This window comes from Rhinoderma darwinii, chromosome 3 (assembly GCF_050947455.1).
Source record: "Rhinoderma darwinii isolate aRhiDar2 chromosome 3, aRhiDar2.hap1, whole genome shotgun sequence".
Taxonomy (NCBI): domain Eukaryota; kingdom Metazoa; phylum Chordata; class Amphibia; order Anura; family Rhinodermatidae; genus Rhinoderma; species Rhinoderma darwinii.
In genome coordinates, this window is record NC_134689.1 from 371,988,753 (window position 1) to 372,012,798 (window position 24,046).

General features: G+C 45.2%; 1 protein-coding gene across 1 annotated transcript in view; it reads right to left on the minus strand.

Moving 5' to 3' along the window:
- The window catches only part of LOC142750507 (zinc metalloproteinase/disintegrin-like), a 123,896-nt gene extending 113,020 nt beyond the window's left edge, over positions 1–10,876 (minus strand). Inside the window, exon 1 of the mRNA XM_075859509.1 lies at positions 10,825–10,876. Coding sequence (XP_075715624.1) covers positions 10,825–10,876 — 52 coding nt within the window. The remainder of the gene's footprint in view (positions 1–10,824) is intronic.
- Positions 10,877–24,046: the final 13,170 nt, after the last annotated feature.

A 24,046-nucleotide genomic window follows, 5' to 3' on the forward strand; every position in this document is an offset into this window, starting at 1 on the left:
GGACTTTCGGTCCCCCGTTCTCCCTATCGCTGCCAGCAATCACACATGTATCCCCTATCCTGTGGAGAGGGGGATACATGTCTTTTGTAGGACACACTGTAGGTCGGCTTTTTTTGGGAGGGGGGACGCTGTATGGCGTTCCCTACAGGGGGGGGTTGTATGGCGTTCCCTACAGGGGGGGGGCTGTATGGCGTTCCCTACAGGGGGGGCTGTATGGCGTTCCCTACAGGGGGGGCTGTATGGCGTTCCCTACAGGGCGGGGCTGTATGGCGTTCCCTACAGGGGGGGCTGTATGGCGTTCTCTACAGGGGGGGCTGTATGGCGTTCTCTACAGGGGGGGGCTGTATGGCGTTCTCCACAGGGGGGGCTGTATGGTGTTCTCTACAGGGGGGGGGCTGTATGGCGTTCTCTGCAGGGGGGGCTGTATGGCGTTCCCTAAAGGGGGAGGCTGTATGGCGTTCCCTACAGGGTGGGGCTCTATGGCGTTCCCTACAGGGGGGGCTCTATGGTGTTCTCTACAGGGGGGGCTGTATGGCGTTCCCTAGAGGGGGGGCTCTATGGCGTTCTCTACAGGGGGGGCTGTATGGCGTTCTCTACAGGGGGGGCTGTATGGCGTTCTCTACAGGGGGGCTGTATGGCGTTCTCTACAGGGGGGGCTATATGGCGTTAGCGCCATACAGCCCCCTCTTTAGATAACGCCATACAGCCCCCCCTGTAGATAACGCCATACAGCCCCCTCTGCAGATATCTACAAAGGGGGCTGTATGGCATTATCTACAGGGGGGGGGGGGGCTGTAAAAAAGGCACTATCTACAAGGGGGGTGGGGTTGTGTGACAACCAGGGGAGAGGGGGCCCAGTCAAAAGTTTGCTATGGGGCCCAGTCTTTCCTATTTACGTCCCTGCTTGGCATAATAGACATTTTATGATGCTAGGACTCTCTGCCTCCCCGCGGAACTGCTCTACCGTACTGTATAATTTTGTTCAGTACGAAACAGCGATTTCGTAAGGAGGCAGAGACTCCCAGCATCATAAATGTCTATGATGCCAGGAGTCCCGTTCACCTGTGCTGTGGTCGGGCCGGGAAATCCGTCAGACACACGGACCGTTTTTCACGGCCCGAACTCAGTCATGTGTAAGAGGTGTAAGTGATTAAAAAGGATGAAGCAATATTCTGGTAATGAGCAAGTAGCTGTGTCTGTGACGCGATATGTGGAGGTATTGAGGAAGAAACTGGCTGTGAAGAGTTTTCCTCTTCAGATTCATCACTTCCTATTTTACACTCAGTGGTTTGTCATGTCATGAGTTACTAGTTGGGTGAAAAGTCTTCTGAGAAACTAAGTCCCACAAAAAAGTTCCGAAGAGCAAAAATTCTGAGATATAAACTTCTTTTAGTTTCCAGTATACTTTACACTTGGCCATTTAAAACATGTGGCTTTTTTTGCAGCAATTTTTACGAAGAACATGAAAAAAATACCATGTGTGACATACCCTAATACACTCAGGGTCAGACTGTCCCACCGAAGTATCAAACGATCCTCAGATAGACCCAGACTCTGGCACAATAATGGGCCCAAAGGTCCAGCAGAAAGGAACCACATTTGGAGGTGACTTTGGAGCTGACTTTACTTGCCACTAAAGTCTATTTCTTATGGGATAAGTCACAAAAAAAAACATTAAACCTTATCGATGTGTCCAGCGTGTGCGAAGGCCCCCAGGTCTGCCTCTAGTTAATGCCTGTTAGGTCATGGCCTAACCGATGTCTGCCAGTTTTACACTGACAGGCAGTAATACACTGCAATACAGATAAAAGCGATCAAATAATCACATAGTGAAGTCCCCTAATGAAGTTTATAATAAATAAATAAAAATCCCAAGTAAAAAAATGAAAAGCCCACTTTTTCCCCTTACAAAATGCTTTATTATGAAAAAAAAAAGAAGTAAAAAACGTACACATATTTGGTATCGCCGCGTCCGTAACAAACCCAACTATAAAGCTATTACATTATTTAACCTGCATGGTTAACGCCTTAAAAAACAAAATAAAAAAACAATGCCAGAATTGCCGTTTTCTGTTCATCCTGCCTTCAAAACGTTTTGATAAAGAGTGACTCCAAAAGTGACTCTAAAATGGTACCAATAAAAACTACAAGTGTTCCCGCAAAAAAAAAGCCCTCATACAGCTGCATCGGCAAAAAAATAAAAAAGATATGGCTCCTAAAATATGGCGACACAAAAACAAATAATTTAAAAAAGAAGTGTTTTTACTGTGTAAAAGTAGTAAAACATGAGAAAACCATATACATTTGATATTGTTGAAATAATAAAGACCCGCTGAATAAAGTTATGTTATCTATACCACACGGTAAACGGCGTAAATTTAGGGTGCAAAAAAGTGTTTTTCTATTCTCCCTACAAAAAAGTTAAACAAGTTATACAACTTATACAACTTGTCCCGCAAAAAACAAGTCCTCAAACAGCTGTTGATGCAAAAATAAAAGTTATAGCTCTTTGAATGCGTCAATGGCAAAACGTAAAATATAGCTTGGTCATTAAGGCCTAAAATAGGCTGGACACTAAGGGTTAAAGCAGGGGCGTAGCTAGGGGGAGCAGGCCGGGTGCAACTGGGAGGGAAGGAATGAGGGTGCGCTTGGTGGAACTGGCATAGTTGCGAACAGTCCTGAATTTTCCGGGACTATTCCGAATTTACAGAAACAGTCCTGACAAATTACTGTCCCGGACATGACCCGGCAACTGTTATATTCAATTATCCCCAGGACATGGATACAATGGAATGCTATGGCAGAGCGGGAAACTATCCGCTCTCCCTGCCATGACATTCACTACTGGTGCAGAATTCCTGGCCACAGCATTGCTGACAAGGGGGTGTGTAGAACTATCTACAAGGGGGGGGCTGTGCGGTAGTATTTACAAGAGGGAGATTTGTGGCTGTATCTACAAGCGGGGTTTGTGTGGCACTGTCTACAGGGGGCTGTGTGACACTATCTACAATGAGGGGTGTGGCACTACTTGCAAGAGGGGCTGTGTGGCACTATATACAAGTGGGGGGTGTGGCACTATTTACAAGCGGGCTCTGTGGCACTATCTACAAGGGGTCTGTGCGGTAGGATCTACAAGAGGAGGCGGTTTATTATCTCACCATAAAGTCTCATTAGCCTCACTTATACAATCGGTTTTAGTCGGGCACTGACCTCTTTAATTTATTTTCTTTTAATTTATTGTTATGGTAACTCCCTTATCCCTTATAGAACTATATCGCTTGTAAAATGTATAAATGGTTTTATGCTCGAGTTACATAAAAAAATGTGAAAAAAAATTACATCTCATTGATTTCTAGAGAAAGCAAACATGGCGAGGGGGAAAGAGATGTCAGGAAAGAAGTGGAGGGGGGGGGACTAAATATTTTCCCCGGGTGCAGGAGAACCTAGCTACACCTATGCTTAAAGTTTAGATTCACTTTTACTAACATTTTTAATTTTTCCGGCGATATTGCTGCATGAGTGCTTGTTTTTTGCGGGACGAATTGTAGTTTTTCACGGCACCATTTATTGTACCATATAATGTACTGGGAAACTCGAAAAAAATATCTGGAGTGGAATGGGAAAAAAACTGCGATTTCTTCCTTTCGTTGTTTTTTGGGTTTCGTTTTTACGGCATTCACTGTGTTATAAAAACGACATGTCAGCTTTATTCCACGTGTCTATACGATTATGGCAATACCAAATGTATATTGTTGTTTAAAAACAAACTTATTTTGTGTCGCCATATTTTGAGTGCCATAACTGTTTCCGTCGATGGAGCAGTGTGAGAGCTTGTTTTTTGCGGAGTCACCTGTAGCTTTCATTGGTAGCATTTTTGGGGAAAATACATTTTTAAATCCCCTTTTATTAAATTTTTTGTGGGAGATGACGTGATCGAAAAACAGTGATTCTGGCGGTTTAATTTTTTTTACGCCATTTAACGTAAAGGATAAATAATGTTATCTATTTAGTATGGCCATAATCATATCGACTTATAGAATGAAGTTCTAACGTACAGTGCATTGCATAAAGAAACCTGCAAAAAACAGTGGCAAAATTGCATTTTCTTTCCACTCTCCCTCCCCCAATTTTTTTTAAATAAAAGTTATTCAATAAATTAAATATACCACGAAATGGTACCAATAGAAACTACTTGTCCAGCAAAAAACAAGCTCTCATACAGTTTTGTCGATGGAAAAATAAAAATGTTGTGGGTCTTGGACTATAGCTGCAGAATTTTTTATTTTTTTTAAAAAACATTAAAAAACTATATACATTTAGTATTGTCATAATCATACCGACCCATAGAATAAATTAAATATGCCACAAAATGGTGCCAATAAAAACTACAAGCCCACGAACAGCTTTGTTGATGGAAAACTAAAAAAGTTATAGGAATGCGTCAAAGAAAAAAAAAAGAAAAAATATCTCAGTCCAGAAGGCCCAAAATAGGCTGGTCCATAAAGGGTTTAATTTTTTTTTTAAACTAAAAAGATTCATATTCTCTACAGCTCACTGCTGGTTACAAATTCATAACAATTTTGTTTATTATCAAGGTTTTAGACTAATATTGGGTGACAAAATTTTTGGTCAATCCCCTAAATATCACGTCAACATAAGTTTTATGTCTATGGCTAGATTTAATTTGAGAAAGGAGCATAATAAAGGTCCACCAGGCACCAGCATAGAGGGTATATGCACAAGTAGGACATACCGTGTGACCTGCGGGTTGGCACTTCACTGGTAATACATTCACTAGTATAACTTTATTAAGGTACATTGATAAAGAAAAGGGTTCTCCAGGACTTTAAAGGGAATGTGTTGCCTGCAAAACATGTTTTTTGTTTTTTTTTTTAATTAAGCATTTAGTGTGTAGGTGATTAAACATTGTTCAAATTTTTTTTATTTTTTTCACGAGTCAGGAAATATTATAAATTAGATTCTAATTTATAATATTTCCCATTGCTGGTCACTAGATGGAGCTATTCCCAAAATTGCAGCATTGCATGTGGTAAAGCAACCACATTGCTTTTTGCTGCAAAATTGGGAAAAAAGCACTCGCTCTAATGAGCTCTGAGAATCCCCCCCCCCTCCTTTATCCTTGCTAGTGCCGGGATAAACGAGGGGATTGAACGGTCTAACCTCCTACACTGTGTGTCGCCATTTTTTGAGCTAACACACAGTGTAGTAGGTTTACATACAGTAGTAAACACACACAAACACGAACATACATAGAAATCTCTTACCTGCTCCTGCCGCCGCGGCTCCCTCCGGCCCGTCCGCTCCATCTGCTGCCGCTTGTCCAAGTGCACAAGTCCGGAAGCCGCGACCAGAAGTAGTAATCTTACTGTCCGGGCGCGACTTCCGGTCCACAGGAAAATGGCGCCGGACGGCGCGCATTTCAAATTGGACTGTGTGGGAGCGGCGCATGCGCAGTTCCCACACAGACGGCGTACGCAGAAGTGGATGGGACGGGACCCGTTCGCAGTCCCTATGGGACTGTGGCTGCCGTATTCCATGTCTGTATGTGTCGTTAATCGACACATACAGAAATGGAAAAAAAAATGGCAGCCCCCATAGGGAAGAAAAAGTGTAAAAATAAGAAAAAGTAACACACAAACACACAAATTAATCCAAACGTTTTTAATAAAGCACTAACATCTTTAACATATTTAAAAAAAAATTGTGATGACACTGTTCCTTTAACATTAACGGCCTATCCTTAGGCAAGGCCATCAATGTTTTATCAGTAGGGGTCCGAACTCTGGGACCCCTGCTGATCAACACAATGGGGCTGTGGTGCTCCCTCCTTCTTCATTGTTTACACAGTGGCTTGGGGGTACAAGGCCCTGTGCCTAGTACTGTAGCTCGTATTATTCCTTTGAACGGGACCAGCTGCAGTACCATGCACAGCCGCCTGTACAGAAGATCATTGTAGGAAGATCATTGTCCCATCATTGTGCTGATCAGTGGTGGTCCCAGGGGTCCTAGTGATAGGCCATCAATGTTAAAGTCCTGCTGGAGAATTCCTTTAAATTTAAAGAGGTGAATGTCCACCCTTGAACAAAGGCTCTGGCTGCCTGCAGCCACCACTAGGAGGCGCTTACTGAACTCCATAATAAAACAGTATATGGTGAGCTCCTAAGCACCCCCCCCCCCTCCCCCCTAGTGGTAGCAGAAGACAGACAGAATTATATAATTTAATTCTATGGTGTTGCAGGAAATCTGAAGCTCTGTATCAGAAAAATGGAGCCCTGGCAGATAATGTTGGATCTAAAAATAACATGGTGTTAAAAGGTAGACTTTACCCCTTTATTATTTTTTCCCCTATTTTTCTGTTATGTATGTATAACATGATATGAGATGTAATATGATGTATACCTACTTGTTCAGACATATGTCTTTTTGTTTTATTGGAAAATTCAATAAAATTTTTAAATAAAAAATAAAAATTTAAAAAAGGTAGACTTTAACTTTAAAGGGTGTCCCGGATTTATAAATGAAAACCCCTTTAAAGAGGCTCTGTCACCAGATTTTGCAACCCCTATCTGCTATTGCAGCAGATAGGCGCTGCAATGTAGATTACAGTAACGTTTTTATTTTTTAAAAACGAGCATTTTTGGCCAAGTTATGACCATTTTTGTATTTATGCAAATGAGGCTTGCAAAAGTACAACTGGGCGTGTTGAAAAGTAAAAGTCCAACTGGGCGTGTATTATGTGCGTACATCGGGGCGTTTTTACTACTTTTACTAGCTGGGCGTTCTGATGAGAAGTATCATCCACTTCTCTTCAGAACGCCCAGCTTCTGGCAGTGCAGACACAGCCGTGTTCTCGAGAGATCACGCTGTGACGTCACTTCCCCAGGTCCTGCATCGTGTCAGACGAGCGAGGACACCGGCACCAGAGGCTACAGATGATTCTGCAGCAGCATCGGCGTTTGCAGGTAAATCTATGTAGCTACTTACCTGCAAACGCTGATGCTGCTGTAGAATCAACTGTAGCCTCTGGTGCCAATGTGGCCGACACGATGCAGGACCTGTGAGTGACGTCACAGATCTGCACTGCCAGAAGCTGGGCGTTCTGAAGAGAAGTGGATGATACTTCTCATCAGAACGCCCAGCTAGTAAAAGTAGTAAACACGCCCCGATGTACGCACATAATACACGCCCAGTTGTACTTTTACTTTTCAACACGCCCAGTTGTACTTTTGCAAGCCTCATTTGCATAAATACAAAAATGGCCATAACTTGGCCAAAAATGCTCGTTTTTTAAAAATAAAAACGTTACTGTAATCTACATTGCAGCGCCTATCTGCTGCAATAGCAGATAGGGGTTGCAAAATCTGGTGACAGAGCCTCTTTAAGGTCTATTGAACCTTTTGATAAAACTTACATTCTGTAAAAAGTATCCCGTGGATATGCCTTAAAGGGGTTTTCCCCTTGATCTTCCAGCAATAAATTATAATCTAGATAAAAGATGTAAATCACTTATAGATCTGTTGTTCTTGTTAGAGGAACGAGTATATTCCGAAAATATAGTTATAAAGAATACCCCAATATACAGGCAGTGTGACACATGAGGGTGGAGGATATGAGGGAACTTCGAGGTAGAATGAGGTATATGGTCAACATAGTGTTTGCAATAAATGTTGTTATGTAGTAACAATGTTCTGAATATGTCTATGTTGTAACCTTTAGTTATGTGTATCTCATTGTATATTAAAAAAAAAAAAAGGGGTTTTCCCATGAAGGACATTTATGACATATCCATAGGATATGTCATACATGCAGATAGACAAGCTCTAGAACGGGGCCCCCTAATCACCATTCTAGCTTTTTGTGCTCACGTTGACTCCCGGCCACTTCTTGATTACATGGTCGGGACATGGTTGAGAGTTACGAAAATAGCATATCTCGCTGAGCTACGCTGTTCCCATAACTCCCATAGTAGTGAATGGCAGTTATGGAAGCAGGCATACGAGCTACGCTGTTTCCGTAAATACTATTGTGCTGTTCAAACTTTTGTGTTGTTTATGTGATTCATATATGTGGGGTTCCTACCATCCCCAGATATATGTACAGTGGAGGAAATAAGTATTTGATCCCTTGCTGATTTTGTAAGTTTGCCCACTGTCAAAGTCATGAACAGTCTAGAATTTTTAGGCTAGGTTAATTTTACCAGTGAGAGATAGATTATATAAAAAAAAAAAAAGAAAATCACATTGTCAAAATGATATATATTTATTTGCATTGTGCACAGAGAAATAAGTATTTGATCCCCTACCAACCATTAAGAGTTCAGCCTCCTCCAGACCAGTTACACGCTCCAAATCAACTTGGTGCCTGCATTAAAGACAGCTGTCTTACATGGTCACCTGTATAAAAGACTCCTGTCCACAGACTCAATTAATCAGTCTGACTCTAACCTCTACAACATGGGCAAGACCAAAGAGCTTTCTAAGGATGTCAGGGACAAGATCATAGACCTGCACAAGGCTGGAATGGGCTACAAAACCATAAGTAAGACGCTGGGTGAGAAGGAGACAACTGTTGGTGCAATAGTAAGAAAATGGAAGACATAAAAAACGACTATCAATCAACATCGATCTGGGGCTCCATGCAAAATCTCACCTCGTGGGGTATCCTTGATCCTGAGGAAGGTGAGAGCTCAGCCGAAAACTACACGGGGGGAACTTGTTAATGATCTCAAGGCAGCTGGGACCACAGTCACCAAGAAAACCATTGGTAACACATTACGCCGTAATGGATTAAAATCCTGCAGTGCCCGCAAGGTCCCCCTGCTCAAGAAGGCACATGTACAGGCCCATCTGAAGTTTGCAAATGAACATCTGGATGATTCTGAGAGTGATTGGGAGAAGGTGCTGTGGTCAGATGAGACTAAAATTGAGCTCTTTGGCATTAACTCAACTCGCCGTTTTTGGAGGAAGAGAAATGCTGCCTATGACCCAAAGAACACCGTCCCCACTGTCAAGCATGGAGGTGGAAACATTATGTTTTGGGGGTGTTTCTCTGCTAAGGGCACAGGACTACTTCACCGCATCAATGGGAGAATGGATGGAGCCATGTACCGACAAATCCTGAGTGACAACCTCCTTCCCTCCACCAGGACATTAAAAATGGCTCGTGGCTGGGTCTTCCAGCACGACAATTACCCGAAACATACAGCTAATGCAACAAAGGAGTGGCTCAAAAAGAAGCACATTAAGGTCATGGAGTGGCCTAGCCAGTCTCCAGACCTTAATCCCATCGAAAACTTATGGAGGGAGCTGAAGATCCGAGTTGCCAAGCGACAGCCTCGAAATCTTAATGATTTACAGATGATCTGCAAAGAGGAGTAGGCCAAAATTCCATCTAACATGTGTGCAAACCTCATCATCAACTACTAAAAATGTCTGACTGCTGTGCTTGCCAACAAGGGTTTTGCCACCAAGTATTAAGTCTTGTTTGCCAAAGGGATCAAATACTTATTTCTCTGTGCACAATGCAAATAAATATATATAATTTTGACAATGTGATTTTTTTTTTTTTTTTTTATATAATCTATCTCTCACTGGTAAAATTAACCTAGCCTAAAAATTCTAGACTGTTCATGTCTTTGACAGTGGGCAAACTTACAAAATCAGCAAGGGATCAAATACTTATTTCCTTCACTGTAGGTTTAGTCCCAGTTCTGGCTGTATGTGCAGAGTAGTTTCCCAACTATAGAGTACTTGTCGTGGCAGGTGGGCTCACACAATTTGATCAGAATGTGCGCTAAGAACCTCCCTATTGTAAGTATATTTAGCGGCTTAGGCGGCATTAGCGTTCGCAGTGTGCTGTCGCCATTTTCTTGTGTGCTGTATAAATTTGCAGTCACAGGCGTGCTTGCACCTGTATACACGTTTTGTTTCATTTTGTTGGAATGTGCTCTTCAAACTTTTGTGTTGTTTATGTGATTCATATATGAATTTTTTGTTCTTGCACTCCTCCCATTCTGCCCTGGGTGATTTAAATTAGTTTAATGCTGGTTCCTACCATCCCCAGATATATGTAGGCTTAGTCCCAGTTCTGGGTGTATGTGCAGAGGACGCCTTGTGTGCTGTCGCCATTTTCTTGTATGCTGCATAAATTTGCAGTCACGGGCGTTCTTGCACCTGTATACACGTTTTGTCAGAATGTGCTCTTCAAACTTTTGTGTTGTTTATGTGATATCCTGTGGAACTGTCATAAATGTCCTTCATGTGAAAACCCCTTTAAATTTCTAAGATGGGCATACCCCTTTGATGATCTATTCACACAGTGCAGTCAAACCGTGATTTGAAGGCAACATGTGCTTATACCCTTATACTTCACTATTACATGCCATTTATAGCACTGTCATATGGGACAAAGGGAACTTTTGTGTCACCTCAAGCTCCAGAGCCAGGGTGTGACTCTCTGCATCCCTATAGTTATGCACCCCTGGACAGTCCTGAAAAGTTAGGCACCACTGGAAATCATGGACATCAATTCAAAAAGTTGCTTAGAGGTCGTAGGAAAAATATTATTAACTTTCAACCAGAGTCCCTAATTGCTAGTTTTAGTGATATACTGAAAATATAGTCAACGTGATAATATACAGTAGGTAAAAAAGAGGAAGTCTGAACAGTCATATGACTTCACAAAATTAGTGAAGAAACGTATACCTCCCTTTCCAAAAAAAAAATCACAAAAATCACAACCACACACCATGAGAAGGAATCTCATCAAACCTTATAAGACACTTATATTATGGTAAGGACTCACCTTGACTCTGGCCGCTCAGCAGCATGAGGAGGGACAGTGCAGCCCTCAGCATTGTTGCTGTGTTGTTCGGTCTCGTGTCTCAGATGAAATGGTGGCAGAGGAAGTGTGTACAAGTGTTACAATTCTGCAAGTGGATTTCTCAATAGTTCTGAGGATATCGAGATCACATCAACTCAACTTCCCAAAAGCCATATTAGGAGCCAAAATTGGCACAACAATTGGTAAATTTGGTGTGTTGTAATTTGTGCTTGTAGCTCCTTTGCACCTACCGTATATACAGTCATTTACAGCTGTTTTCTACGTAGATGTGTATGACATACAATAACCACAAACAACTATATTTATATTGCTTGCTTCTGTGATTGTTATCTCGAACACATCAAAATAAATACAGGAATAGAATGGAAAACATCAGACAAGTCCTCCAAACTATAACACAAGACGCATCATCATAGACAGAGATTCTTTACTGTAAGAGTAGTGAGACTTTGGAATTCTCTGCCACAGGATGTTGTGATTGATTGACTCATTCAGAAAGTTCAAGAGGGGTCTGGATGACTCTCTTGAAAATTATAATATTTAGAAGTTATGGGTACTAGATTTAAGGAGATGGGATGTTGATCCAGAGATTTATTCTGATTGACATATTTGGAGTCAGGGAGGAATTTTGGCCTAATAAAGGAAATTGGCGTCAACCTCATGGGAACATAGGCACCATATATACACTTAACCATAAATAAATAAAATAATAAATAAGAGACAAGAAATAATTTAATTGGATAAAACACGGCCGCAGCACTGTATTCTGGGTTACCCTAAAATTAACATTACTCAATAAACAACAATAAATAAGCAATAAACATAAGGCTTAGTCCTAACGACTCAAGCCAAATGACCATAAATAAACATAGTCCACCCAAATTTAACTGGGTGACAACCCCACTGTAAAATACAGCGACAAGTATTAAACTTCTTTATATTATCATTTATTTTAATTTTTTTTACATTTCTAGGGAGGGAGGGTGGGACGCTCCTCTTGAATGCCTCAGGCTGAGGAGACACTGAACAGCAGATGCAGGAGATTATAAAGGTACCGTTGCTTTCCGCCTAAAAGCTGCCGGCCAATGAAGTAACAGGCGACAGATAACCTCACGCTGCTTCTAGAAAGATCACAGTTTTCCCCCCAGTAACAGGATGGTAAGCAGCAGCTAAAATTGGAAACCACAAGGACCCCCACCACAGGGGGGGGGCACAAACTGGAGGAAACTAAATAAAATAAAATAGCCACCACGTTCCCATGTGGCCCTGTTGCTATGGGCCCGCTGGCCCATACATGGGAGTTTTGTCTTTATCTGGATACAACACAGTAGGGTTAAAGGTTGGACTTGATGGACCTGTAGATGCAGAAGGAGTAGGAAAAAACAAAAAAACATTTTTTTCTGGATCTGGCGCAAACCTCAAGAAAGACCACACTTGATATGGTTGCGGGTCGATATGTTGTTTATGTAATTAACTATGTAACTATGCTTATAAGCTACAGATTCACTGCTTTTCCTTTCAATTATTCAATGTGCCTTATGCACATGGCCATTATATGGATAAGATGTCTGTAGCCTGCTATGGGTTTACACTGGGACACCGTCTCTGATTTTACATGGAGGGACGTGCGTTTTTTTTAATGACATGTTGCAACATATGCTGTATAATATAACTTTTGGGGAGAATATGGTATCTCACGGCAGACACCACTTGTCTGCACACGTAGAGTTGTCACCAGCCAAGCTCGTATTTACACCAGTAAAACGAAAATATTTTTGCCGGCAATAGCAAGTGCAGATAAGTGTGTAGTCAGGTTACTTCTTTTTTGGATCAGATTCTACTCCTTTGCTAGACCGCCCCACCCTAGGAATGTCAGCAGCATCAGGACCAGGCAAGTGTGAGATTGGCATCGAGGAGATTGCAGGGGAGATTGCAGTAAGCCAAGCAGCATAGAGCCAGAGAGCTCCATATTCAGCAGCCGGATATGCGCACACTGCCCCGAGAGTCAAGAGCGGAGGAGGATACTGAGTTACAGGGAGTCATTGTCCGTCTGTCTGTCTGTCTAAGTGGCAAATCCCACTCAGTGTGAAGACACGTCCATAAAACCACACTCACTTTTTACCCATGTGGTTTTTGCTTTTTTTTTTAGACATTTTGGTTTTGTTTGTTTACAATGCATTTGGAACGTCTCCAGACCCTTTCAGTTTTTACACATTTTGTTATGTTGAGACCTTGTGGTAAAATAAAAAAATAACGTTTTCCCCTTCATTCTGCACTACATACCCCATAATGACAAAGTGAAAACAGAATGTTAGTTCTTTGCTAATTTATTGAAAAGAAAAACCTAACATATTGCATTGACATAAGTATTCAGACCTTTACTCAGTACTTAGTTGAAGCACCTTTGGCAGTGATAACCGCCTCCAGTCTTCTTGGGTATGATGCTACAAGGTACGCACACCTGGATTTGGGGATTTTCTGCCATTCTTCTCTGCAGATCCTCTCAAGCTCTGTCAGGATGGACGGGACCGTCGGTGGACAGACATTTTCAGGTCTCTCCAGAGATGTTCGATTGGGTTCAACTCAGGGCTCTGGCTGGGCCACTCAAGGTCATTCACAGAGTAGTCCCTAAGCCACTCCTGTGTTGTCTTGGCTGTGTGCTTAGAGTCATTGTCTTGTTGGAAGATGAACCTTGGGCCAACTCAGAGGTCCAGACCACTCTAGATCGGGTTTTCATTAAGAATATCTCTGTACTTTGCTTCATTAATCTTTCCCTCAACCCTGACTAGTCTCCCTGTCCCAGCTGCTGAAAAACACCCCCACAGCATGATGCTGTCACCACAATAATTCACTGTAGGGATGGTAGTTGGCAGGTGTGAGCAATGCCTGGTTTCCTCCAGACTTGATGCTTAGAATTAAGGCCAAAAAGTAAAATCTCGGTTTCATCAGACCACAGAATCTGGTTTCTCACAGTCTGAGAGTCCTCCAGGCGGGCTTTCATGTGTCTTTTACTCAGGAGAGGCTTCTTTCTGGACACTCTGCCATAAAGCCCAGATTGGTGGAGGCCTGCAGTGATGGTTGACCTCCTGGAAGTTTCTCCCATCTGCACACAGGACATTTGGATCTCAGCCAGAGTGATCATTGGGTTATTGGTCACCTCTCTTACCAAGGCCCTTCTCCCCGATTACTTAGTTTGGTGGGGTGGCCAGCACTAGGAAGAGTGCTGGTTGTTCCAAACTTCTTCCATTTAAGAATTATGGAGGCGACTGTGCTCTTGGGTACTCTCATTGCAGAAGAATTTTTTTGTACCCTTCTCCAGATCTGGACCTCCACACAATCCTGTCTCTGAGCTCTACAAGCAGTTCTTTACTCCTCATGGCATGGTTTTTGCTCTGATATGCATTGTCAACTGTGAGACTTTATAAAGACAGGGGTGTGTCTTTCCAAAACATGTCCAATCAAATGAATTTACCACAGGTGTACTCCAATCAAGTGTAGACACATTTCAAGATGATCTAGAGAAATATGAGGCCCCCAGAGCAAAAATGTAAGTGTCATAGCAAAGGGTCTGAATAATTATGTCCATTCAAAATGTGAGTTTTTGATTTGTAATAAATTTGCAAAAATTTCTAAAATTCTGTTTTCATTTTGTCATTATGGGGTATTGAGTGCAGAATGATGGGGAAAAACAAGGCCTTAACATAAAGAAAAGGGAAAGAGTCTGAAGTCTTTCCGAATGCACTGTATTTTGGGCCACATTTTGCATAAAATCGTGTACAAAAACGCTACATAACTGTCTTGTGTAAATAAACCCTGAACCTCGCAAGCATTTTTGGGTGGAGAAGGTGGCAACTCTAAGCTGACAGCATAGACCTATAGGAACTCTGTGTGCCATCATAAGTTTGTGTGTAAGAGCCCTTACCCACAACCTGAGCTGGAAAGTGCACACCAGAAAACCCTTTTAAATGCTGTGTCTGACAATGGCAGATTTTTAAGAAAAGCATAGTTCAAAGTAAGGATTGTACGATAAAAAATGTATTACTGTAATTTATTACTGTCATTTTTTGGTAGGATTGCAGGTGATTCAGATGGAAACCACTCTGGGACTCTGGACTGTAGGGCCGGAGAGCAGTTTATTCGATTTTTTTTCCCATGGCTCTGTATGTAGCATTTGCCCCAGCTTGGTCTGCTCCTCCTCTATGATATCACACTATTTTTAGGTAGAACATGCAAATGAATGAACAGGTAACACCCTTGCAGAACAGTTTTAACAGCATCACATCCCTCCCCTACTCACAATAAAAAAATATTGCAAACATTTGAATGAAGTTTTACTGAAGAATATAACATAAGGGGATTTGGCAGATTTCAACCTGTTAGTTTTGGATAGTGTTGAGCCCTCTGAAGTGGTTGTTGTTGGAGTTGCTGAACCAGGAGCAGAATTCAACCCAGTGGATGAATTTGAGACCAAATTTATATCTGGTACGAGGTTGTCTTCATCTAACACTTCTGCGTTGGTTACTTAAAGTGTAGCTAAATGTTCGACAAACTTCTGACATGTCATAGTGACATGTCAGATGTTTGCATTGGTCGGGGTGCGAGCATGGAGACCCCCACCAATCGCTAGAACGAAACAGCTGAACTGTTCGTGCGAACGCTCAGCTGCTTCGTTTCTGTTCGGCTTTTTCCGGAAAGCCATTGTATCGGAGTACGGGCTCATAGACTTTCTATTGAGTCCGTGCACCGATACATTTATTTCCGGAAAAAGGCGAACAGACACGAAGCAGCTGTGCGCTCACACGAACGCTTCAGCTGCTTCGTTCTAGCAATTGGTGGGGATATCAGGCTTGGACCCCCACCAATACAAACTTCTGACATGTCACTATGACATGTCAGAAGAATGTCGAACGTTTAGCTACACTTTAAGGATTATAGACACAAAGCTTCTTGAAATTCGACACATTTTGAGAATACCATACGCAGAAGAGTTCTTGTCCAAATTTGGTAGAACGGGCTGGCAGAAGTTCTTAAAACAGGTTATGTATGAGGAAACCTAGAAAAGCCATCCATGACAACTAATAGATAGGAATGAACGGGTAAAGAGCAGAAATCAACAGCAGTCCATATACTTTGAGGCAAGAGTGTCATTTGTAATGGTGAACGTCTATGGTCGACAACTGTGTTAGGAAAATTCAGGTTGCCATTGAGTGGGGATGATGTGCAATACCAAATATCGGCCATGCAAATAGTGGCGCTGTTTCTTATCCAGGACAACCACATAAAGTCCTCTTGTAAATTAATAATTTGCATAGAAACCTACAGAACTAACAGATGGCAGAATACAAAAAAAATCAACAAAGTTGGGCAAGAAAAGGTGTTGTAAGTTGTTACATAGCATATAGGAAGAACGGTGAAATATCCGCATTTTTATGTCGTTGTATATCACTAGGCACAATCATAAATGAAATTAAAGTAATTACAGAAGTTGTTATTGCAGCAAAGAATTTTAAAAGGAATGATGTATGACTACACGACTCAAGTGTGGGAATTGTCTGTGTCTCAGTAAAGAAGAACTGACCGCTCTCCTGACATGTCTGATATAGTAAATACTTGTACTCCCCATAAAATAACAGTGTTGGAGCTTTTTTTTCTTCTTAGAACTTTGCAATGTGCCATTCTTCTATTATTCCTCTTGAAAATGTTTGAATATATTGACAACTGGACGTTACCCATTTTTTGTCCATAGCATGTCATCTCAACGTCTCGACCAGGTTTACAAAAATATTACAATGACACAAAGGTAATGTTTCATAGACACTATTTATTTTTGTTTTTTTTCCATATTTCCCAATTTAATTTATTTTTGCAGACCCACAAGGTCACATGGTCTGGTCCATCACCTTTGACTACTAATTCACATGATCAAAAAAAGCCTAGCAAGAAAACTGAGGATAATAATAGACATGTTTCGAAATCAGGGACAAATATAGATGGAATGTCATAAAATATTGATGAATATATTTGTTATAAAGAACAACATGCCTCAAACTGTTTTGCAAAACCACAGGATAGGAATGGTAAGTTGTTGGATAATAGTTCGATAATCTTTACACATGATTTTTAATATTTGGTTAAAAATAATCAAATTTGTTAGATATTTAGATATATGCAATTTAACTTTTTTTGTCAGTGTTGAAATAAAAAAACTTATGATGCCTTCTGCACAACAGTTGGACTGTGTAGTCTGGAGTGCATCCTATGGCTGCAGTCTGGCTCTCTAGTCTGGAGTGCCCCCAACAACAGCCGTCTGGCTGTGTAGTCTAGAGCACCCCCTAATACAGCAGTCGGCCTGTGTAGTGTAGAGCACCCCCTATAACTGCAATCTGGTTGTATAGTCTGGAGCGCCCCCTATAACAGCCATCTGGCAGTCTAGTCTAGAGCCACCCCTATAACAGCAGTCTGCCTCTTTAGTCTGAAGCGCCCCCTATAACAACAGTATGGCAGTGTAGCATGGAGCGCCCCCTAAAACAGCAGTCTGGCTGTGTAATCTGTAGCGCCCCCCTATAACAGCAGTCTGGCAGTGTAGTAAACAGTGCCACCTATAACACCAGCCTGGATGTGTAGTCTGGAGTCCCCCTATAACTAACAGTCTAGATCTGTAGTCTGGAGCGCCCCCTATAACAGCGGTATGGCTGTGTAGTCCGGAGCCCCCCATATAACATCAGTCTGACTGTGTAGTCTGGAGCGCCCCCAATAACAACAGTCTGGCTGGGTAGACTGGAGCTCCCCCATAACAGCAGTGTGGATGAGTAGTTTAAAGCACACCCTATAACAGCAGTCTGACAGTGTAGTCTGGAGTGCCCCCTATAACAGCAGTCTGGCTGTGTAGTCTGAAGCTCCCCTATAACAGCAGTCTGGCTGTGTAGTCTGGAGCACCCTATATAACAGCATTCTGGATGTGTAGTCTGTAGCACCCTATATAACAGCAGTCTGTCTGTGTAGTCTGGAGCCCCCCTATAACAGCAGTCTGGCTGTGTATGTAGGAGGGACAACCGCGGTTGGAACACAATAAACAGGACACACCTTCTTTTGGGCAACCTCTTTACTTCAGAAATAACAATAAATTCTTCTTTATGGAGCAGACAGGAATCCTGAGGTTGAGGACTTCGATCCCGCTGGAAGTCCTCCGGAGAGAGGTTGTGCCTGACCCCACGTTGCCGGCTTGGCTAAGGACACGCCGCTGTCAATCACGGCGGGAGCTACCCGCTACTGACAGCCTATCCTAGGGTAAGAGTCACACTCTCGGCCCACGGATCGCGTCGTGGGAATCAGCGACTAACGTACCTACTAGCACCGTAACGGGTCCTTGCGGAGCTATCCGCTACCTTTCATGACAACCCTCTCTCTCCTCAGTTGGTAGTCCGCATGGTGGACCCCCTAGGACGCAACTGAACTGGCGGGTTGACGCTAATGTTTACACTAAATCCAGCTAATAGTCCAACAAGGTCCCGTCAACCCGACCGTTCCTTCTGTCTGCTCCTGTCCCAACAAGATTCATAAACAACAGTTCCATGCAAGTATTACATGCGGTGCTTTACTTATAACAGTTCCATGCAAGGGTTACATGCGGTGCGTTACTCATAACAGTTCCATGCAAGGGTTACATGCGGTGCTTTACTCTAAGGACGCACAGAAGCACTGGCGCGGTAAATGAGATTGCAAGTCCTCCTGCCTTTGGGGCTATCTCAGGATGAGTTGTCGTCCCTTCTGGGAATAGTCTTTTGGGCTTAACGGTGGCGGTAGTTAGAGAGGGACGTCACAGACTAGGACAAGGGCCTGTTCTTTCTGGCGGGACTCTAGCTCTGGGTCAGGGGTCTTACACTCTGAGCACGGTTCCTGTGGCTGTTGGCACACTCCTTGTGCTCCGGCCGGTCCTCTGTCGCCTCTCCAGGATTGCACAGGACAAGGCTGCAGAGGGGAGCCACTTGCTGTCAGGCTCCTGCTTCTTCTGTCTCCCGGCGGCCTTTTTGTCTCTTCTCACTTTCCCTGCTCTATCTCTTCTTCTCACTCCGGTCCCCTACAGTCCTGTTCCTCCTTCTTCCCCTCTCTCTCCGCACTCCTCCCCCTTCTCTTTCGCGCCACACTCCTGCTCCGCCCCTCTTCCTTCTGGGTCTCGCCGCGCGAGAGTTCGCCCTGCTTGCCGTTGTCCGCAGGTGTCATGGCTGTCGGCAGTGCGGCCGTTGCCATGACGCCCGAGACGCTACTTCGCCGTCGCTGCAGCCACTTCAGTCGCCCGACAGCCCGTGTCCCTGCGCTGTCCTCCAGAGGGGTAAGCAGGGACGCACCCTTACACTTCCCCCCTTGTTAACAAGTGCAGTCCTCTGCACTAAACTTCATAGTCTTGTAAATAGGCCGGTTGTCGGTTGCGAGTGCACCTCTGTGGATAACGCAGTACACGATTCAATTCCGTTGCAGGTGTCTCCACACCCTCCGTTTGGTTCTCCGTCCTGGTCGGTCGTGACGCCCAGGACACACTCGGGTCGTCTGATGGAACCACCAACCACCAATCTCCGTCAATATTTGTCGGTGGAGTCCTTTGCGGTTCTTCTTGCCTTGATGACGTGACTGGTTCTGGTGTCAGGAAGGTACATGGTCGTAACAGGTTGCGATGCAGCCTTCTGCTCAGTCCCTGGTCACCCTCTGGTTTCACTTCATACACAGGAAGCCCGGGATCAACGCATTTTAACACCACATATGGGTTCCTCTCCCATCGGGACTCCAGCTTACGGCCACGTGCTGCTCTGCGATTTCGCACCAACACCCGATCCCCCGTATGAAATGTTTGCTGTCGTTCTGCTACGAAGGGCAGGCTCTCTGTGGGCCGAACTCTCTCCATTTCGTCCTTCGCTGCGCTCAACCGTCGTTGATGTTCCTGGATCCATTGTGACGGGGATCGATTGCCCCCCACCTCTGGCATCTCTAACAGAAAATCCAACGGAACTCGGCTTGGTCGGCCGAACATCAATTGATATGGGGTATACCCGGTAGCTCGATGCACAGTGTTGTTATAGGCCCACACCAGGTCGTCCACATACTCGGGCCACCGTTCTTGTCGTTCGTCCCCTATGGTTTTCAATAGGCCGAGTAAGGTGCGATTGAATCGTTCACAAGCCCCATTCCCTTGAAGGTGACACGCATTCCGTGTAAGATACACAGCTCTTGGAAGAGATCCGACTCAAAATTCGGTCCTTGATCCGACAAGATGCGTCGGGGGCACCCGTACGGACGGATGACATGCTTCCACAATGCAGCCGCGGTAGTCGTCGCAGTCTGGTCCCTCGTAGGAATCACCACGGCAAATTTCGAAAAATGGTCCAAGCATACTAGCGCATATCGGTGCCCCGAGGTGACTTCTTGGACTGTTAAGAAGTCTACCGTCAGTAGTTCTAGTAGTTCACCCGTCACGAAGGTCATGGGCCTCTCTGCCTGTTCTGTCGCCTTGTGTAAGACACACTCTGGGCATTCCTGGTAGACACCCCTCATTATTTCTTCCAGGTTTGAAGCATAGAAGTGATTCCTGATGTTCTGTACAGTCTTTTCCACTGCAAAATGACCTCGGTTCTCGTGCATCCACTTGCACACGGGCTTGACGTCGGCGATGGGCAATACCAACTGCCATATCTCGCGAGATTCCCGTGGTGCCCACACTCTTCTGTACAATACTTCATCACGGTGTTCCAGTCGCTCCAACTGCCGAACCAACGCTTTAGCTGGTGCTGACAACCTGTTTCGCTCCGCTGCCGTGGGTCTTTCCTGTCGCCGCACCCACTTGTTGATGGTTTGTATGTCTTGGTCTTGCTGCTGCCGCTTCTTCCACTCCGCCCTATCATAAATCTCAGTAAGATCCTCAATCCCTTGTATTGCGGTCACTACCCGCTGTTGCGGCATCGGGGGATGAACCACACGCAGTGGGGGTATCTCTATTTCTTCTTGCTCCTCGTCCACATCTCCGACCGGGGTCTCACACGGCTGTCGGGAGAGTGCATCGGCGTTGGTATGGTTCTTACCGGGCTTGTAACGAATGGTATCGTTGAATCGAGCCAGTCGGGCTATCCATCGTTGTTCCATCGCCCCCAATTTTGCAGTTCCAAGGTACGCCAGGGGATTGTTATCCGTGTAAATTTCCACTCGGCTTCCGACCAGGTATTCGGCAAACCGTTCGGTAACAGCCCACACGATAGCCAATAACTTGAGCCTGAACGAGCTATAATTGGTTGGATTGCGTTCTGACGGTCGCAGACTACGACTACCATAGGCGATGACGCGTTCCACGTCCCCTTGCTGCTGGGCCAGTACCGCTCCCAGTCCCTTCAGGCTAGCGTCCGTGTACAGCCGGAATGGCTGGGCGAAGTATGCGAAAGCGAGTATGGGTGCGGTCACCAGTCGTGCCTTCAATGCTTCGAATGCCACTTGTTGTGGCTCTTGCCATTGTTCCACTACACTGGGGCTTCGGCTCCCCTTCTTTTGGGTGGGTTGTCCACAGAGGAGCTGATTCAGAGGACTTGCAATTTTGGAGAAGTCTCGGATGTACCTCCGATAGTAACCGACCAACCCGAGGTAGGCTCGTACTTCCGTGGTGTTCTGCGGAGTGGCCCACTCCTGTATGTCTTTAATCTTCTCTGGGTCGGGTGCAATTCCCGTTGCACTCACGACATGGCCCAAGTATTTGATCTGCTGGTGGCCCAGTCGGCATTTGCTGGGTTTTAGTTTGAGTCCATACCTTCCCAATCGTTCCAACACGACCTGTAGATGCTGCAGGTGTTCTGGGAAGGTCTTTGAAAAAATGACAATATCGTCCAAATACATCAAGACTGACTCATAATTTAGATCTCCCAGACAATGCTCCATTAGCCGTTGGAAAGTACTGGGCGCATTGGTTAGCCCGAACGGCATCCGGTTGAATTCGAACAAGCCTGAGGGAGTGATGAAAGCCGTCTTCTCCTTATCCGCTTCTTTCATGGGTACCTGCCAGTACCCACTCGCTAAATCGAGAGTCGTGTAATACCGAGCCTCCTGCATGGCGGTTAATGATTCCTCCACTCGGGGCAATGGGTAGGCATCCCTATGCGTACAGGCGTTCAACTTGCGGTAATCCACGCAAAACCGGAGCGACCCATCCTTCTTCCTTACCAGCACAATCGGGGCGGCCCATGGGCTCTGACTCTCACGAATCACCTGTCCGTCTAACATCTTCTGGAGAAGCTCTTTTACCTCTCGGTACAGCGCGGGGGGTATATTGCGATATCGCTCTCTGATGGGCGGTGCTGCCCCCGTGTGAATCCCATGTTCGATGGTAGTGGTGCACCCAAAGTCCTCTTCGTGCTGAGCGAAAACCCAGCCGAAGCGTTGCAGAAGCGTCCTCAGTTGCTCCTCGGACTTGGTATCCGGGGCTATTCCGTCCAGTTCGAGTTGGCGCCACAGTCGATCAGTCTGTTCGTTCACGTCGGTCTCACTCCCTTCATCTCTTGATGATGTCTCTTTTAACGTTTCGGCCATGGCCGGGTCCGTCACGTCCTCGGGCCTCACCATCTCCACACTAGCTAGTACCGTGCCGGCCGGTATCTCGATCACCCCTTGGGTTGGATTCAACACTCTGACGGTCGCCATTCCTTTGGTTATCCGATACACCGTTCTTCCTATCACCCAGGGTGACGTACTCTTGAGACTTCGCATGGGTTCCACCATGACCATGGCATCCTTTAAGCGGTGATGAGTCCATACGGAGAGGGGAATGGTGACTTCCTGTAGAGGTGGTACTTGCAGCACCGCCTTACCTGGGGCTCTCACCGACCCCACTCGGCCCTGTAGCGTCTTCAAGTCAGCCTGTCGTTGACAGATTTGATGCACCTGAAACAAAGCTTGCTGGGCGGTCCGGTCGGTTGCCAGCTCCTCCCACCGGGCACCGCTCGTCTTGTTAAACATCATACCATGTATTTCCTGCAACACATTCATGCCAATTATAACAGGTATACCTGGTCTTGCACAATTATGTACTACCACAATACCAGCACGGGGAAAATTACGATTAAATACTTCTACTTCTAACCACGTAACACCGGCAATGGGGATTGGCAGGCTATTAGCCGCCGTAAGTTCAATCCAAGGGGCTTCTAGAGTCTGGTCACCTTGGAACTGTTCATGGAACAACTGATAAGTCATGGTGGTTACTTCCGACCCAGTGTCAATAAGGCAAGGAACGTTAACCCCCCCGATCTTGGCTGTCACTACGGGGCATTTTCCTGTCAAAAGTTCCACCCTTCCTTTTGGGCCCGTCAATGGAATGCCCGCAGCTTGGCCTTCAGCGGCGGGGTACCTTAGTTTAAAGGTGGCTGCTCTCGCCTTGGATAGCGTCTCATCCTGCAATCTCTGGCGAAATGACCCGGCTGGTCACATTGCCAACAGCGTCGAGGCCCTCCCTGGGTCGATCGGGGTGGGCGAGGAAGATGTTCCGGTCGATCGGCCATTACTCTTAGTTGAGTAACATCGGTCTTCAATTCCCGAATAGCCTCCTTGACATCCCGGGCGAATTCTGTGAACACCGCTTCTGGCCGTCCGGTCTCCCTTGAAGATGGCTCGGGTGTACCCACGTTTTGCAGGGCCATACTCGCCTCTCCCAGCTCCTCTCGGTGAACTTCAAGTGCTTCTCGTAACACCTCACTCATCGTGGCGGCGGGGTTGACCCGGACGAGGTCTCTCGCGGCGCGCCTCAGGGTCCGGCTGTCCAGCCCGGATACAAACTGGTCTCGCACTATTCGGTCCGGCTCTGTTAAGGCCGCGCACCCAGCGGGATCCTTCCGTAACTAGTCGACTCCACATTCCTTGTAATCCTACCGTGAATTGCTGGAGCGATTCCCCGTTCCTCTGTGCCCTGGTATAAAATTTCTTCCGGAGGTCGGCGGCTGAAGCGACATCTCCATATAGAGACTCTAATCGGCTGATGATTGCCTCTGGCGTATCGCGGTGTTCTAGCGGTAAAACCAAGACAGCTTGTCTCGCGTCCCCTTCGAGTGACTTGAAGGCCAGGTCGGCTTGGTGGGTCACCGGTACCTGGAATAACCGGGCCGCAGTACGAACTCGTTCCGTCCAGTCCGCGATCGATGCACTCTTGCCGTCAAACTTGGGA